Source organism: Condylostylus longicornis, unplaced genomic scaffold, assembly GCF_029603195.1.
Source record: "Condylostylus longicornis isolate FDR11 unplaced genomic scaffold, ASM2960319v2 ptg000018l, whole genome shotgun sequence".
NCBI lineage: Eukaryota > Metazoa > Arthropoda > Insecta > Diptera > Dolichopodidae > Condylostylus > Condylostylus longicornis.
In genome coordinates, this window is record NW_026577987.1 from 13,116,174 (window position 1) to 13,134,248 (window position 18,075).

Genomic DNA, 18,075 nt, shown 5'->3' on the forward strand with positions numbered 1-18,075 from the left:
ATAACCGTTATTTGAGATCTAGCAAATATAGGAAATTTTTTATTATACTAAAAAAAAAAACTTTTATTCACTCATTTCTTTTATTTTTCACTTTAATCATCATTTGACTCTACATTTTCAGTTTGAAGTCCCTTAAATGTAGAAACCGGTACATATGTAACCAAAGTATATAATTTATTGGGTGAATCCTCATCATCATTTCTTCTACGTGCAAGGCGTACACGAACACGGAAAGGTGTACTCCTAAAAAAAATACATACATATTTGTTTTTAAGATTAACAAAAAATAATGATAACAATGTTGGTTGTTTTTTACAAATTAAAGGAGAGTTCTATATTGTGTACATTCTCATAATGTAATTACTATTATGTATTTGTATTTGACATTACATGACGAACTCCTTTAAAACAGCAAAAACTAAACAAGTTGAATTTTACTTACCTAATACCCTTTGACCAAATGTGTTTATTTAAACGGGTATCTATTCTTACATCTACAGTTCCCATCTCTCTTTCAGCAAACTTTCTAATCTCTTTAATAGCTCTGGGTGCACGCTTTTTGAAACCGACATTGTGCACTCTTTTAGATAAATGAATTGTACATTCACGCGTCACAACTTCGTTGATAGCTGACTTGTTTCTTTTTTCCACTTTTATTTTAGCCATTGGGTTGTTTTATACTTGAATCTAGAGAAAAATTATTTAGTAAACAATTGTACATTGCAATATTAAAATAAGTTAAGTCTTTGAACTCAATATAATTTGAAATTATTGATGCACTGATGGCAATTTGCTCAGATTCTGGTTGTGCACAAATTTCAGTATATAGAATTCAAGATTAAGATGGATTAATTTTTTGTTTAAAAGAAAAACCAACCTTTTCAGAGTACAAGTTTGACAAAAAAGGAAGACATGTAAAATATTTCATTCATTGAATTGTCAATGTCAATATAACTAACAACCGGTAGGGCTGAGTGAGTTAAAATTACAAAACTATGAGTGACCATTCCACTTCTCATTCGTAAGGATTTGTAAATATATATTATTAAAGATCTAAAATTGCATTCATTAGCTCGTCGCTTTTCTCTCTATGGTTTATTAGTTCGTCACTGAGCGGCTTTTTTTACCTTATATTTAACATTTTTTGTCAACAATGGTTGTCAACAATTACAATTACAATACCAGTGCAGTATACTATGTACATACTAATACAATATTTTTTAAAAAATTGTTCTTGTCATACTAAACACAACAGTTCGTCCCGAAACCGATAAACTACTTAACAAGTACTTATCAAGTAAGGCTTACAACTACTTATTAAGTTTTTTGTTACTTTGCTTATCTACCTTTAGTATCATTATTCTTTGACGTTAATTTTTTTTAGTATATATTTTGCTGTAGTTTTTAATTATAACACTGATTTTCACGTCAATACTTCGATAATATTGAGGTTTTCTTTAAGAACTTTAAGAAAAAGTGATTTTTCGCGGCATAGTGTCATATAAAATACGCAAATTTAACTCTGAAAACAAAACATATTTTACATATAATGTCAAACACACACGACAGCAGATGATGTCGCGGTAGTAATTTTGCTAGATTTAAGATGGTCCCATTTAAATATGTGCATTGTTATGAATTTTGTCATTGCGCCGCGGAAAATCGCTGTTGTTCTTTTTTCAGCTTAAATGAGATTGTCCAGAATCAAGCGATATGCAAGCGATTTTGACATTATGCGTGTCAATGTGTGTATGACAGTATATTATGTACAGCCTTTGCGCTATTGTTTTGGTTTAACAACAGAAACCGTCTACCATTGTCGTTCATTGTCTTGGTTATGTTTTTAGAATTACTAGAGGACTTCTGCGTAGATGGTTAACATACGTTTTATTTGCCTTGCCAATAAACGCAAAGCAAGCTTGTGGGTAGCAGAATGAAATGTATGTCAACCATTGACGCAGCAGTCATCATAAAGCACTTGTATTCATAATAATTAGCATAAAGTTTTTAGTTGTACATACCTAAATTTAATATTTTTTTAGCGTAAAAGTACAAGAATAAGAGAAATATTTGAACATAGTATCCAATTTACAAACTCAATCAAATAAAAGGGGTTTTGATATTGTTTAAAAGTCTATTTTAAAATTTAATAAAAAAGAAATAATTATTTATGCTTCTTAATGCAAAGCTTTAAAGGTTTCCTAAAAAAATATATATGTATATATAAATATATATAATATCATTTCAATATTAATCAAATACCTACGTATTCATAACACATATGTTATTACGAATATATATGCCAAAAAAATTTATAATGTCAAAAAAATTGAGTTCGAAAATGTTTTGTCGGTTTTTAGTATAAGATGAGTATGTATGTATGATATAATAAAGTAAATTATAAATAAGAAATAATAAGTATGGTAAATAAGGATGGTAAATAGAGTAAGCACGGTAAATAACGATGATACATTGTGTTTCCCTGTTTGTATATCGAGATATCGAACACCGGTTAATATTTTCTACTTTATTCCTAACTCTAGAAACTTATATTTGTACATATGTTACTATATAATCAATTGCGGTGCAAGTGCAGTTAATACAACACAGAAACCGATACATAATACACTATCATTCTGTTTGACATATTAAAATTTTTTATTTATACATATTTTTACATTTCTATTTTTCAGTTCAGAATAATGAAGGATAAGGTATTATTTTTTAAGATGCATTATAAGTATTTATGCTATTTATGTATATGTATAATCTGCACATAATTTTAGCCTAATATAAAGAAACGTTTAATTAGTGCACTCTAATTTTAGAACTTTCCACCTCTTAAGAACGATAACTTATTAAGAGCTGCAAGAGGAGAAGATGTAGATAGGATCCCGGTTTGGGTAATGCGTCAAGCTGGAAGGTATCTACCTGAATTTCAGGTAGGTATTCGATAAAGATCAATATTTATATACACATTCATATACAAAATTTTGACTTAAAAATTTGTAGGAAGTAAGGAAAGAACATGATTTTTTTACAATTTGTCGAACGCCTGAATTAGCATGTGAAGTTACAATGCAACCTTTAAGACGATTTGATTTAGATGCTTCGATAATTTTTTCTGATATTCTTGTTATTCCGCAAGCTTTAGGGATGACCGTCGAAATGTTACCAGGAAAAGTAAAAATTTTTTTTTGAAATAAGTAAATAGGTTACTTTACCATAATTTTCGTAACAGGGACCTCATTTTCCTGAACCTTTAAATGAACCTAAAGACTTAGAAAAGCTCACACCAGAAGGGGCTGTGAATCGTCTTAATTATGTTGGCGACGCCATTACTATGATGAGACATAAATTAGAAGGAAAAGTTCCATTAATTGGGTTTACAGGTGCCCCTGTTAGTAAATTACATTTAAAATAAGTAAATTAAGAAATTTTAGTGTTTTTTTTTTTTTGTACCTGTTATTTTTAGTGGACTTTAATGGGCTATATGATTGAAGGTGGTGGAAGCAAGACCATGTCAAAAGCAAAGGCTTGGTTAGAAAAGTATCCAGAAGATACCGAAAAATTATTAAATTTGCTTACAGATTGCATTGTAGATTATTTTGAAATGCAGGTCAAAGCAGGTGCACAACTTTTACAGGTATTTGAATCAAGTGCAGAATATTTAACAAAGGAACAATTTTTATTTTTGTCAATACCTTATCTTAGAAGTATTAGAGAAAAATTACAAGATCGTTTAATAAAGCAATCTATTCCGCCGGTACCTATGGTAAATTATAATTTTAAAGGAAATGTATGAAATAGGTTAATTTAAAAATATTATAGACAATTTTTGCTAAAGGCGCTGGACATTCCCTCGCAGAGCAAGCTTCAATAGGTTATGATATAATTAGCTTGGATTGGACAGTTGACCCCATCAAAGCTAGAGAAGCCGTTGGTCCAAATATTACACTTCAAGGAAATTTGGATCCTCAAGACCTTTATAAAACGCCTGTAAGCAATTTTTTGAGTTAAAATTTAAAAATGCTTCATATAATTTGTCATTTTTAGGAAGAAATAAAATCATTGACTAGAGATATGGTTAATAAATTTGGAAAACGTCGTTATATTGCAAATTTAGGACACGGAATCACTCCTCAAACTCCAATAGAAAGCATGGACGCTTTTGTTAACGAAGTGCATAAAACTCTTTAGTACATAAGTATGTTAAAAAATTAATAAAAACATGGTGTAGGAATTAAAAAATATTATATTTTGTCATAAATTAGTAATGAACTTCCTATAATCACCAATAAACTACCAAATAACGTATCTAAAAAAAGAAAAAGGTGTAAGTAGGAAACTGCTAGATTAGAATATAACTTAATTTTCAACAAATTACTTTTTGAATGAATTTCACCAAGAAAGTACCCCGCAAAAGCTGTGAAAACAAAACTCAATGCATTCGCAATTGGAACTGCCATCGTCAAATTAGCGTTTTGAAGGGTCAAAACATAAATTAAACTTCCGCTTTGATTAAGTAAGAGTGGAATTGAATTTGATGGGTTTTTCAACAAAAATTGAATTTCTTGAGAAAATTTCTGTAACTTCGTCTTTGCTTTAATATTTTCAATCCCCTTAGAGCCTTAAAATTTTAAAATCTTGTTTGATGATTACTTTCAAGTTTATACAATTTCAATTTTTTTACCTTTTTTTAGAAAAGGGTTAGTCGCACCCCATAGTAAACCAACACTAATTAAAGACACTAAAAATTTATCAATATATATTATACAAAATTCTGTATTTATTCCGGGATCAACTTTAAATTTACATACATATGTGGTAAATCATTTTTATATTTTAACTTTGAAAATATGACTTTAAAAATTTTTATATTATGATTTGTAAATTGCCCAGCTTGTTAGTTGCGAGTATTATTATTATACATCAAAGCAATTTAATTATGACAATGTTGTTTTGAAAGAAGGGAATCAAAGATATTCACAGACTGATTTTCGATTTTTACACCCAATAATTTCGCAGAAAATGCTGTTTACATATTATGACATAATCTTAAGTACTGTTTGTGTATAAACCTAACAAAATCTAAATATACATCTACGATTAACGTTAAAGTCTGATAGCTGTTTATATACGAGTATCTAAAATTATCTGATAAAGCTTATGTCAAAATATGATGTTAAAATTTAGCAATATGCTACGAAAATGTTCTGCTGTTCAAAATTTTTTGCAAAAAAATTTATTGTCAATTAATTAATAAGAAGAGAGTAATTTCCATTTTTCGCCGCTAGACAAAGTCTGATGTCAAATAATCTTTATATGTGAATATGATTTTCAGCTATATACATATATCAATCCATTTAAAAGAAAAATGGGTTGTAAATTTGAACGCATTCGATTATTATTGTCTTCCAAATAGAAGAATTATTTTTTTTGGAGTTCAATTATTTTTTTCTTCTAATTAAGAAAATACAAAAAAAAACAATAGCTAATTTCCTAAATGGAAACTTACATGGTTTTGACAATCAATTATTTTAGTAAAATAAGTCAAAATTTCAAATAATACTACATACATATATAACAACAACAATTTCCTTAAAAAAGATATTATAGTATATGAAAGAAACAAAAACAAAACTATAATTTTTTAATAAAGCTTTAATTTTTTTTGTTTTGAAACTGAATATTGATTTCCCCGGTAGGCTAAAACGTATAATATGTATACCAATAATGTTTACTATTTTAAAAACTTAACCAAATATTCAAAATTGTGTATGTACATGACAAAAATAAAAAAAGGAAAGATTTACATTTCGTATGAATTAAAAAAAAATTGTAATTTGCAAATAATTAATTATCTAATTATAAAGATAAAAAGAAATGTCATGTAGAAAATGAAATAAAATCTTAGAAACAAAAGAGTTCACATGCAATATTATAATTTATAAAATTTGTTTCAAATGAAAATATTAGATAAAAATAAATTAAAAAGGTATTTTTTAAGCCAAAAAATAATACTAATTTTTTAAACTTTCGTTTTCTAAAGTTTGACTTATTTAGAAGATCTGTTTCATATTAAGCAAATTGAAAAAAAGTTTTGTTGTCAAATAATTTTCAATAATTAACTTTAGTAGAAAATGTCTAAGATTTTTCAGAACGTCGGATTTTAATATGTGTTAATTCATGTTATTTAATATACCTTTGGGAATATTTCTAAATTACGAAACAAAAATTTCTTTTACCAGTAAAGTATTCTAAGATTCCATTACTGTTTCAATTTTTACTTTACTACATTGTTGACGTTTCGGTTTTTGTTTTTTTACAGGGTAAACTAAAATAAGTTCGATTTGTAATATGTATCTGTAAAATAAAAATTTGCTGCAAACATTCTTGACATTTATAATAATTATACACTGTATATTACTTATACATACAATGTACATTGTTTGCGCCAAATAAATGAAAATTTCTAAAATTTAAATAAGTTAAAGTTATCAATATATGTATGTAAATATATATTTTGATAATGGAAGATACAGCAAAAGATATAAATTTGATAAGAAAATTCATTAAAGAAAGACTTCAAAAGAATTGCATAAATTTTCATGGCCCTTCAGAAAAATTGGAAAATGTGCGGAATATTTTGCATCGCACGGCGGAGGGAGAATCCAATTCCATAATAATTATAGGACCAAGAGGAAGCGGAAAAACTACAGTAATAGCTAACGATATACTTTTGCATATTGCTACCGAGTTTTCTGGATTAATTGCCAAGAGAGCAAAGATTAAGAGAAATATGTATATATAAATATTTTGGAACGCGGAAAGCTCAGTAGTGATATTTTATACTAACTTTTTAAATGTCATGATTGTAAATTACAGCTTGTTAATGCAGCACTGTATTCCTTATTACAAAATGAACAATTCAGAAACAATACGATAATAATTTTTTTAAATGGATTAATTGAAACTGATGATAGGTTAGCGTTAAAATCCATTACAACGCAGATGAATTTAGAAAATTTGATTGATGGCAGAGTTTTTGGATCGTTTGCTGAAAATTTATCGTATTTATTATCATGTTTAAAAAACTCTAATTCGAAAGAGTCAAAGAGTGTAATATTCATTTTGGAAGAATTTGATTTATTTTGTCACCATCACGGTCAAACCTTACTTTACAACTTATTCGATATCTCACAATCAGCCCAAACGCCAATTTGTGTTTTAGGTATAACTTGCAGACTAGATGTAATAGAACTTTTGGAAAAAAGAGTTAAGTCTAGATATTCGCATAGACAAATTTATTTATTCAATCAGGAGCGAGAGCTTCCAGAAGTAATTAAATTGTTCAAGGAATACCTATCTATTCCAGATGAAGAATATTTCAAAGTTTGTGAATTAAATACAAAATTTGATAAAATTCAATGTTTAAATAATAACTTTTTAAAAATGCAATTTGAAGCGAAAAAATTCAATTTTAATCCCAAATGTGTTAAAGCTTGGAACAAAAATATTGACTTATTCTTAAACAATACATCCGTTAAACAATGTATTGCAGGGTTAATTGAAAATGATCTTAGTGAAGATTTATTAAAAAAAATTTCATTTCGTTTGATATCCATGATTAATATAAACCATCCATTTATACAACCTGAAGATTTGCAATCGATCTATGAAGAGTACAACCAAGATGACAAAGTTATGATTTTGATTGGTCTATCTGTTTTAGAAATATCTTTATTAATTTCAATCAAACATCACTGTGAAATTTATGACCACGATCCCTTTAATTTTGAAATAATCTTCTCAAGGTTTACGAAATTTGCCTTAAAGTCCACGGTTATGCAGTCTGTGGAAAGGACAGTAGCTTTGAAAGCTTTCGAACATCTTAAAAATTTGGAATTGATACTCCCTGTCAATACATCAGCCATGAAAGTAAAAAAAGAATTCCAAATGCATAAATTGGCCTTAACTATAAAACAAATAAATCAAAGCATTGATATTTATACTGCTTTGCCAACTGAGGTGTTTCAGTGGTCAAAAAGTTGTTTTATATAAAATTTAATTTCCTTATTACACGTAAAATTTTTATTTAAATAAATATTATTTAATTTATACATTTCAAAATAAATTTTTTTTTAAAAACCTGAAAAAAGTTATTTTCTTTTATTAAATAAAACTAAAATTAATAAAGTAGTTGCCTAATTCATAATGGAGTAGCAAGCTTTTAAACACTGTATTTAGTTATTTTACTAATATAAAAAATTCTTTAAAAAGACTGAAATATGTACCTACCTAAAATAATTGTTTTTATGTGCTAATTTTTGAAATTTGAAGTATGTTTATTTCTGCTAGGGCTTGTACTGGATGTTACATTTTTTGTAAAAAAAAAAATAAAAGCGGTTAGTTTTTACTAAGATTTGGTTAACTTGTATTTGTTGTTCTTTAGTTTAATTTAACTAAATAGCTTATATATTTGAAGTTCGATTACCAGAAATGAAATTTCGGGTAAGGCAAATTTCGGTTCCATAAAAATACAAATCCACAGCTTATCGACTTATTCAATATTATAAAAACAGTTATTGCTACGTTTAGAAACATTTTAAATATGTACTTTCTTGACTTTACTGTAGAAGTTCAAAAATTAAATATGTAAATGTATTTATTTCCTTACTTAACGTATATACGTAAATTTTCGAATTTCTTTTGCAGATTTAGTCGTAACGATTTGTTTTTTAAATTTTGTCTCAAGTAATGATAATACAAACCATCAAAGGTAATCAGGGATTCAAAATTTTTTAATCCTAATATTTCTATTGTATGATTAAAAAACGTATATAACTTAGTAAACAAAAATGCAATCCTTGCGTTTTTTTCATCAATTTTTTGAAAATCATTTAGATTAATAAGTTGTTTTTGCTCAAAACTTTGAACACATGCAAATAAAATGTCATCACCTTGTTCAAAACTGATTTGTTTTTTCTGAAATTAAAAGGGAAAATTGCAGTGTATTAGTAGTTATTTTTTTGTTTTTGATTAGGCATACTTCTACCAAATATGTAATTATCGACACTGTAACAACTTGAGAGTCCGGCAGAGAAGATATGATGTAAGGCGTAAAATATTCGCATTCAGGTAAAAAATGCCAACAAAATAATTTTAATTTCAATTGATATAAGTGATCATTTTTGTCATTAGGCTTTAAAATAAACTCCTCTATTTGTGGTAAATCATCTATTTAAATGAAACAAGTAATTAATTTACTGCAAATAAATTCATATGATTTTTCGTACCACTTGGGTAAATTGGTATTTCATCTACTTTTTTATATGAATCATCATGACGTAATTTCGTTATAATTTGCCTTGTGACGCTATTTAGGTTTTCTTCTTTATTTTTCAATATCGTTCCAATTTGTCTCTGAATAATTGGTTTAACAAGTTGATAAAATGGCGTAAAATCACTTTTTCGTAGGTCAAAATAAGTTAAAGACAAAACATATGGTATATCTTTTAAAATTGAGTACAAGAAAGAAGGAGCCATTTCTAGTAAGGGAGACTCGTGAAAAACTGGTTCATTTACCTAAGAAAAAAGAAATTTTTTTTCAAGTCATTGGAAAAATTTTAAACACTTACATCACAATAAAATTTAATACTCTTTTTAAAGTCTTCCAAGCCAGAAATTCTGTTTTGGGGATGAAAAATTAAATTTATCAAATATTTTTCATCACTTTCTCTTAAATTAGGTGGCAATGAGCGTATTCGACGAACGATATCTCCAATTTTTTCAAATTTATTTCTTCCGCAATATTTCTTGTGGAATTGCTAAAATAAAAACAAATTCAATGAATTGATCTTAAAATTTTGGCTTACGTTTACCTCAACCATTTCATATTTAACGAAATCATTCCCAGAAATGGTTGCAAATAACGTCATTTGCAATGGTGATAGAGAAAGGTTTGCCCTTAAAGCCGCCTTATTAAAACGAGTGATTGATAACTTGTTTAAATTCAAATGACGTGCGCTCCAAAATTGCCAATTACCATCAAATATCAAAAAGTCTGTATCATGCGATATAACCGCTAACGCGTTCCGTTTGTTTGCTTGATAGACTATTTCTTGATCTCCTTCTCTAGGTGTTATAATAACTTTGCCGTACTGTTTTGCTATCATTCGCAAGTTCCAAAAAAATGATGTCAACGAAGGAAGATATAAATTTAAATTTGGATCTTTCAAATTAAAATTTTCTAATTGTTGAAGCGTAGACCATTCCTTCATATACTTCTCATTTCTTCTATTGATAATTGTGTCCAGCTTACTTTCATATAATGAACCATCTTGAACAAATATTATTTCTATACCTAAACTTTTTAATTTCTTGAATAATTCTTCTATACGTTGGGTATACAGATCAAGGCGACCAGCAAATAATTTCTCCGTTTCATTTGTATAGACACATTCATGAATTGCTATAATATCTATTATAATCACAGGCTTTTCAATGTTGAAGGTTCTAAAATTAAAGTAAAAACAAAGTTTGTATAAGCACAGATGTAAAATAGGTTTTTTAAATTTCAAGAAAAAATTCATTTTGATGCACTTATCTAAAAACTAAAGTGATGCCAAAATAAATAACTTTTCTCATAAATTAAGTTTCAAAGGAATTTTATAATAACATATTATTAGACCCTTTTTTGGATTAAATAATCTTGTGTTGGAATTGAAATACAGCTGTTTATATGTATGTAAACGTTGTGGAAATACTTTACCGTTTATATTCTTGGATTTCATTTCTCATATAAATTTCTTGGACACCCCCAGGACAGCTTTTGAACATATAAGTTTGCAAATGTCTTATACCCATCTTTCATTTCTTTTCTGTTACAATTTATTTTCAGAATTTAAATTATATATGTATTTATAATTAAATAAATATGGCAAATTATAATTTATAATTCCGAACGAAAAACAAAATACAAAATAATTGTAAACTGTAAATTTATAGTAAACTAGCATAACGTCAAATAGGATTAGGGATGGAAAAGTTAATGGATATTCTATCTACTCCACTTTCTATATTTTCTATATATTCTAGGTAGTTTTCACTTATTCATTAAAAACAAAGTAATTAAAATAAAAAGTACTATGACAACAAATAAAACCTGAATTAAACTAAAAAATTGACATTACAGGATTTATTTCTTGTTTCAAAGCCCTTTTTTTCTCCTTTAAGATGCAATAAAAATGATTTCAAAATGAACAAATAAAGACAGAACACAACTATACATACGTTAATTCGGAATATCTGAATGAATTAATGAAAACGCATGAAATCACCTTTAAAAGAAAATTAAGTTATTATGCTACATATTTTATTTTTCAAATAATAAAAAACAAGTTTATAATTATGTAAGAAAAAACCAAAAAATCAGTTTTTAAAAAATTTATAACAAACGTTGTTAAAGTATGTAGTTCGCATTTTCCAATACAGTACAATCTCTTAATATTAAATGGATCACTTATATAAAAAAAACATAAACTAATCTCAAGTTAGCAGTTTTGTTTTTGACGTATTGTTTTAATTGTTATTGCAGGTGTATTTACTTATATGTCACTTTTTTGACATTTGCACTATATTATCGATTTAGTAAATGCATTTTCGTATATAAACAGACTATAAAAGCTGGCGTAAAAATTTTAAACTTAGTAAAATCGCAACTCACATATTTTTAGTAGAATTATTTGAGAAAAATGTTTGCAACTTCTACCTTGGGGTCATCAAGTGCTTTTGCAACGCCTTCTGTATCAGGCACACCAAATCCAATGAAGGATATCGAAGTAACAGCCCCTCCAGAAGATTCTGTTTCATCATTAGAGTTTAGTCCCAAAGCTTTACAGCAAAATTTTTTTATAGCTGGAAGTTGGGATTGTTCAGTAAGTAATTTTTTTTACAAATGTGAATAAATTTTAATAAATTTAACTTTTTAGGTTCGTTGTTGGGAAGTTGAACAGTCTGGTAGAACAAATCCAAAATCAATGAAAACTATGGGAGGTCCTGTTTTAGATGTTTGTTGGATTGATGATGGTACAAAAGTATTTATGGCTTCGGTAGACAAACAAGTAAAATGTTGGGATCTCGCATCTGATATGGTAGTACAAGTAGCAGCACACGACGCTCCTGTAAAAACCTGTCATTGGGTCAAAGGATCAAATTATACTTGTTTGATGACTGGTTCGTGGGATAAGACTTTAAAAGTAAGTTTATATTAATAGCATGTAATTGTTTTAAAGATTTATTTTGTAATTTAAAGTTTTGGGACGTAAGATCACAAAATCCAATTTTAACGATTAATTTACCTGAACGTTGTTATTGCGCTGATGTTGATTATCCAATGGCAGTTGTTGGAACAGCAGGTCGAGGTGTAATAGTATATTCTTTAGAAAATAAACCAACTGAGTTTAAGAGACAGGAGAGTCCACTTAAGTATCAACACAGAACAATATCTATATTTAAGGACAAAAAAAAGACTCCTACAGGATATGCTTTAGGAAGTATTGAAGGACGAGTTGCTATTCAATATGTTAATCCTACAAATCCAAAGGATAATTTTACTTTCAAATGTCATAGGATGAATGGGAGCGGGGGATTTCAAGATATATATGCAGTTAATGACATAGCGTTCCATCCCGAGCATGGAACTTTAGCTACTGTAGGTTCGGATGGAACTTTTGGGTTCTGGGACAAAGATGCACGTACAAAACTAAAATCTTCTGAAACAATGGACCAGTCAATTACAAAATGTTGCTTTAATGCTTCTGGTCATATATTCGCTTATGCAGTAGGGTACGATTGGTCGAAGGGTCACGAATACTATAATCCAGCAAAAAAGACTGCAATATTCTTAAGATCATGTTACGACGAATTGAAACCAAGGTTACCATAATGAATTGTATAACTTAATATTTTGAAAAATAATAAAACCATTTTCGATCTAAATTTGTTATATTGTGTTACTATAATTAAAATATAAATTAATGATGACCACCATGTTCATCACCATGCCCATGTCCGTGATCATTTGAACCCAAGGCAGTTTCTATGGCAATAGTTATTGCTGCGGCACCTAAGCCCCATATAAAACCTCTTCCAAAAAATGCTCTAGCTCTGGAAGCGTGTGTTCCCATCTTCACAGGGTCATAGCGCCAAACTTCATTTCTAAAAAAAAAAAGTATATTAAAAAAATTACTTAAATATTCATATGATTATTGAAAACAATCTGAAGTAGAAACAAAATTTTATCAGAATACATTAGTTTCTTAATTCATACTTTGCAAGGACAACTCTACATAAAAAAATGTAATAAATTTTAAAGTATTATTTATTTAATATACGTATTTATGTAGGGAGGTATGTAGCTACACACTATATTTCCAGAAATTTACATAATATAGGGTACTTTTTTAAATTACATATGTCTGGGCACATTAAGATACCAACTTGTAAATTATAAATGTGTCTTGTGAAATATTACTTTAGTAATAGTTGAAAGTTTTTTCCTCAATTAAGCTACATAATATGTAATTATAAATAAGAATTACAAAAGGATTGTTATGAAAAAATGAGATATGAACATAATTAATAATTAGCTAAGTACCTACACCAATTTGTGAAAATAGCTTTTAAAAACAGGAAAAACATATTTACCTCAGCCAAGGATCCGACAATCCTTGTCTTTTTAATGCTTTCTGAACCTCTTCTAACTGTGGTATTCCTTCAATTTTGTAAGTAGAAGCATCAGGTACTTTATATGGTTCATGATGATGTCCTCCCATTTTTTTTATATCTAGATATAGTACAGAAGTATAACCTTTATTATTATATAATATGTATAAAGAAAGTTTTTCAATTTAGAGTTGTTAAAATGTTGAAGATGACGTTTGTAATGATTTTAATATATTTCAAATCAATTCGAAAAATATAATTTGCAGTAGAAAAATTTATTGAATTAAAACTCACTTTACTGTTAGGCAGGATAGTAAAACAATATAAAACGTTGACAATTAATTATTATTAAACTACAGCTGCGCTTATATTACCGCTGACAAAATTATTTTTGACAGTTGTTATTTGTATCATAACTAAAATAGATACTACCTGCAATCAATTTCGTGTTAATGCATTTTTGCAATTCTTACTTGAGTTTGCCGGACCTACATCACAGTTGCATCTGATAAGTAAAATTTGACCAAAACGCATCAAAAAATAGGGTTAATGCTCTCAAAACACCTGTTAGAGTACTGTTTGAAGATGGGTACTGTTTGAAGACAGCCTTGATTTATTATTTTGTATTTTTTTTTTTGACTTGTAAACTTTGACCTTATAATTAAATTCTTACGATAAGAAACAACTGTTTTTATTTGAAACAATAATTTAAAAAAGAATGTTCAAAAATCTTCATTTTGCATCCATGTCAGGAAATTCGAAGTTTTTGATTTTTCTTAATAGTTCCGAATTGATTATAAGCTAAGAGAAACTCAAGCTGAGAGAATGGGGTACTGATCTTTCAAGGAACTGGTCCAATGCTGGTTTCACTTGCTTAATTTTGAAAGCTTTTTAGCTTCAGTTTACCAATACTATGCATGAACTGTACAAAAAATTGACTTATTGTAAAATACAGTAATTTTTTTTAATGGTAGACCAAGTTTTAATTGTATGGTCCAGGCTAGAAATTGGTTTTTTTTTCACACAATTAGTTAACAATTCTAATACTATTTGATTAGAAAAATGGAAAAACCAAACTATGTATGCTTTTTTTTATATGTATATATATTAATATCATATATAAGCGATTGCGATAGTCTATTGAACGATGCAATTATTTTTATATCCTTATGTATTGACAGCGGTTTCAGCAGCTGATTGTCAAATAAGATTTTTGAAAGACCATATTGTTAACTTGCATACATACATTATATATTAAGTAAGAGAGAGGAAATATACATAAAATATAAAATTTCCTTGATTCATAAAACAAAAACAAAACCTGAATTGAGTATTTTTCTCTCAATTTTACATAACATTTTTTTTGTATTTGATTAGCGAGTGTATTTGGTTATCGAAAGTTTAAAGGTGATATTGCAAAAATAATGGAATTGGAGATGTTTTCAAATTAAAAAAAGTTTTATCGTTACTTGCTAAACAATAATAACTTAGAAATAATTTGAAAATAAAACGTAAATATTAAGAATATACATATATATACATACGTAGAATAAGGTTTTGATTTTGTTTTTTTTTTGATAATTTAATACCTACATACATATTATAAAAGTGTTTAGGCATTCGGAGCTCTGTAATGTTTTTCAAGATACTATTAAACATGACGAAAAATGACACCATGTTGAAAAATATTTATTTTTATGTTGTTTTCATACAATGCGCAAATAATGCATGACTCGAAAATAATAGAAAATAAATATATGCCGTTTTGATTTTATACCCTCAATTTGTATTTGTATATGTGGAAGAATTCAATTAAATACGGTGGTTTTCTTGCTTATTTTGACGCTCGTCTTGTTCAATTCTAAAATCAAACGGTTGATTTCTCGACATTTCGTGAAGTGGAATGGTTAGTTTTTTTATTTCGCGGAAAAAACAACCAAAATTAATATTAAAAAAACTTACATTGTATTGTGTAGTTAAAAAATAATTTTTTTGTTTTTTGTTTGTAAAATTTTCAAAGCATTATTTTTTTTTTTGTGCTGAATATTCAATCTGAAAATTATATCTAGATAACTAAAAAAAATGTCTAATTATGATTTAAATTTATTCTAAAATTTATATTAAAATTAAGATAGTATCATTTTGTTCGGATATGCTCTTAATGGCAGCTATAATATTTGTAGATTTCAATAAGGAAAAAATAAAGTTAAGAATAACAGTGAGATAAAAAAAAGAAGAGCAGATTTTTTTTTGTATATTTTAGAATGCCATCATATCACAAGAAAAGAAAAATGTTGTCTTTATTGACGCCGTCGTCATTTTTAAATTATGAAAAAAATAAAAGTTGTGCTTATATACTTAAGAATAAAAGAAATTATAAATTATTTATATTAATATTATACATTTGTGTAAGTTTAAATATATGTGGTGCACATTCTATAAATGGATTACAAAATATAAATAAGAGACAAAATTCAGAAAAAACCAATTTAGATGATATAACAACGTCAACAACAGAATTTGGATTTCCATCAAATAAAATTAGTTCCACCGATTTTAATAATAATCAAAAAAATACTAAAATAACAACAACAATTTCAAGTAGAAATTTGAAAAATGATAGATTTCAAAATTTTAAGGATTTAATAACAATAGGAACAACACCAGCATTATTGCTAAACTCATATAAACAATTTACGGATACTGAACAAACAACTGAAAATGGTAAATTAAAAAATATTTAATTATACTAGCTACTCTTCTTTTTTTTTGCGCAATTTATTAATAAACGATGAAACAATAAATTTATTTTAAAAATTAGGTTTCAATCTATTCAAATTTTGGTTAACAATTTAGTTTGGTTAAAGTTTACTTTGTTCCTTTAGAAATGTTGGCAATGAAATATGTAATTACCCATACCCATATGTATGTAGGTGAGTGAAATATGCAGCTGGGTTGGTTATGATGCTTCTTTTTGCTGAACAATATAAATGAATTTTATCACAACTTGTTGAATCCATACTATTTTGTTTTATTATTATAAGTACTTAAAAAAGTACTTTAAATTTTTCAAATTTTGAATTTGTATATTTTCCGCGACAGTATCATTAAATACGCGTGAAAAGGAAAAAAATATTTAGAACATTGGAGATAAATTCCAAACTAAAGAATTGTAGTAATTATTTTTATAAGTATTGGTCAGTAATTAAGGCAGTTCTAAATTTCGTATTCAATTTTGTGCTATCCTTGTTGATTTACTTTCCAATGTTTGTGCATGATTGATTTTCCCGCAAAATTCCGATAAAAAAGATTTAGGTGCTTAAATTTATTAGCATTTATCATAATTTTTTTTATAAATACCAATAAAACATTACAAGTAGATACTTATAAGTATACAATATAATATTAAGTATTTTGTTAACCTATGTAATATGTATGCATATTAGATCAGAATTCACTTTGTATGTAAATGATTAACTTTTTAAATATAAAATAGATTAGCAAATGATATAGGTGATATATGACATCATCTAAAAGATATAGCTATATAACAAAATTAAATATAATTAAGAAATATAACACTTTTAAGTAAGTAGAATCCAAATGTAACAATAATAATTATTATTACTCGCTTTTTATATTCTTATAAATTTTGGAATTTACTCATATTTGATAGGTAAATACCAATATATTATCTTAAATCTAAATTTGAAATTTCTCAATAATTTATCATACTCGTATTTTATCACGTTTCAAATTTCCATTAATATTTCTATAGATGTAACTAGAAGATATATCCAAGTGCTTATATTAAAATCAAGATAAAAAAACAAAAACCAACGAAACAAAAACTAATATCAATATACTTACTTATATGTAAAGATTTTAAAATATTGGTCGCAAACAAAATATTATTAATAAGGTTATAAAAATAAATAAAATTGTATATTTATCCATCTAGATGCCTAGTTATATATTGTATATATGTATGTAATTTATTTGTAGGTAACCATATCTTATTAATAAATTATAGATTTTTTGATAAACTTGACTGAATCGCAATTACCAGAGCATTATGATAATAAGCACCAAAAAGAGCTTATTCTCAAACTTTTTCATGCCAAAACCTTTTTGAAATTTTCTAAATGTCGTCCGAATTTTGAAATTAAGTGTGATAATGACAAATAAGTAAGAGTACACTAATAGGGACAATTAAAATAATTTATGTATTTATTCTAAATTATGACGCCAAAAATCGCCATGGCGCTTTGAAATTTAAAAATTTATTGGGGAATAAATTGTTTTTGGAAACAATACAGAAAACTTGGAAAAGTACCACTTCTGGCA

At 27.1% G+C, this 18,075-nt stretch overlaps 8 protein-coding genes across 8 annotated transcripts in view; 4 read left to right on the forward strand and 4 right to left on the reverse strand.

The window, feature by feature from the left end:
• Window positions 1–57: 57 nt before the first annotated feature.
• On the reverse strand, window positions 58–954 carry LOC129606390 (60S ribosomal protein L31). The gene is made up of 3 exons (XM_055516698.1): window positions 878–954; window positions 443–687; window positions 58–243 (listed from the first exon to the last, which is right to left on the reverse strand). The coding sequence occupies exons 2-3, from the start codon at window positions 664–666 to the stop codon at window positions 93–95; spliced, it is 375 nt and encodes a 124-aa protein (XP_055372673.1). The 5' UTR covers window positions 667–687; window positions 878–954; the 3' UTR covers window positions 58–92.
• Window positions 955–2,578: 1,624 nt separating this feature from the next.
• Window positions 2,579–4,303, forward strand: LOC129606333 (uroporphyrinogen decarboxylase). The gene is made up of 7 exons (XM_055516599.1): window positions 2,579–2,714; window positions 2,829–2,942; window positions 3,013–3,183; window positions 3,242–3,400; window positions 3,476–3,775; window positions 3,832–3,999; window positions 4,057–4,303. The coding sequence occupies exons 1-7, from the start codon at window positions 2,703–2,705 to the stop codon at window positions 4,198–4,200; spliced, it is 1,068 nt and encodes a 355-aa protein (XP_055372574.1). The 5' UTR covers window positions 2,579–2,702; the 3' UTR covers window positions 4,201–4,303.
• LOC129606334 (transmembrane protein 234 homolog) lies at window positions 4,236–5,044 on the reverse strand. The gene is made up of 4 exons (XM_055516600.1): window positions 4,821–5,044; window positions 4,694–4,750; window positions 4,388–4,630; window positions 4,236–4,318 (listed from the first exon to the last, which is right to left on the reverse strand). The coding sequence occupies exons 1-4, from the start codon at window positions 4,834–4,836 to the stop codon at window positions 4,254–4,256; spliced, it is 381 nt and encodes a 126-aa protein (XP_055372575.1). The 5' UTR covers window positions 4,837–5,044; the 3' UTR covers window positions 4,236–4,253.
• Window positions 5,045–6,461: 1,417 nt separating this feature from the next.
• LOC129606384 (origin recognition complex subunit 4) lies at window positions 6,462–8,112 on the forward strand. The gene is made up of 2 exons (XM_055516691.1): window positions 6,462–6,721; window positions 6,889–8,112. The coding sequence occupies exons 1-2, from the start codon at window positions 6,533–6,535 to the stop codon at window positions 8,062–8,064; spliced, it is 1,365 nt and encodes a 454-aa protein (XP_055372666.1). The 5' UTR covers window positions 6,462–6,532; the 3' UTR covers window positions 8,065–8,112.
• A 419-nt stretch (window positions 8,113–8,531) lies between these two features.
• LOC129606498 (uncharacterized) lies at window positions 8,532–11,001 on the reverse strand. The gene is made up of 6 exons (XM_055516840.1): window positions 10,775–11,001; window positions 9,885–10,518; window positions 9,642–9,830; window positions 9,300–9,588; window positions 9,053–9,240; window positions 8,532–8,988 (listed from the first exon to the last, which is right to left on the reverse strand). Exons 1-6 carry the CDS (start codon window positions 10,867–10,869, stop codon window positions 8,677–8,679), a joined length of 1,707 nt encoding a protein of 568 aa, XP_055372815.1. The 5' UTR covers window positions 10,870–11,001; the 3' UTR covers window positions 8,532–8,676.
• Window positions 11,002–11,641: 640 nt separating this feature from the next.
• On the forward strand, window positions 11,642–13,018 carry LOC129606288 (protein Rae1). The gene is made up of 3 exons (XM_055516525.1): window positions 11,642–11,939; window positions 11,994–12,260; window positions 12,317–13,018. The coding sequence occupies exons 1-3, from the start codon at window positions 11,757–11,759 to the stop codon at window positions 12,947–12,949; spliced, it is 1,083 nt and encodes a 360-aa protein (XP_055372500.1). The 5' UTR covers window positions 11,642–11,756; the 3' UTR covers window positions 12,950–13,018.
• Window positions 12,990–13,967, reverse strand: LOC129606289 (NADH dehydrogenase [ubiquinone] 1 beta subcomplex subunit 3). The gene is made up of 2 exons (XM_055516527.1): window positions 13,711–13,967; window positions 12,990–13,221 (listed from the first exon to the last, which is right to left on the reverse strand). Exons 1-2 carry the CDS (start codon window positions 13,836–13,838, stop codon window positions 13,038–13,040), a joined length of 312 nt encoding a protein of 103 aa, XP_055372502.1. The 5' UTR covers window positions 13,839–13,967; the 3' UTR covers window positions 12,990–13,037.
• A 1,867-nt stretch (window positions 13,968–15,834) lies between these two features.
• The window catches only part of LOC129606437 (prolow-density lipoprotein receptor-related protein 1), an 85,103-nt gene continuing 82,862 nt past the window's right edge, over window positions 15,835–18,075 (forward strand). The window contains exon 1 of the mRNA XM_055516770.1: window positions 15,835–16,452. Coding sequence (XP_055372745.1) covers window positions 15,993–16,452 — 460 coding nt within the window. The 5' untranslated portion in view covers window positions 15,835–15,992. The remainder of the gene's footprint in view (window positions 16,453–18,075) is intronic.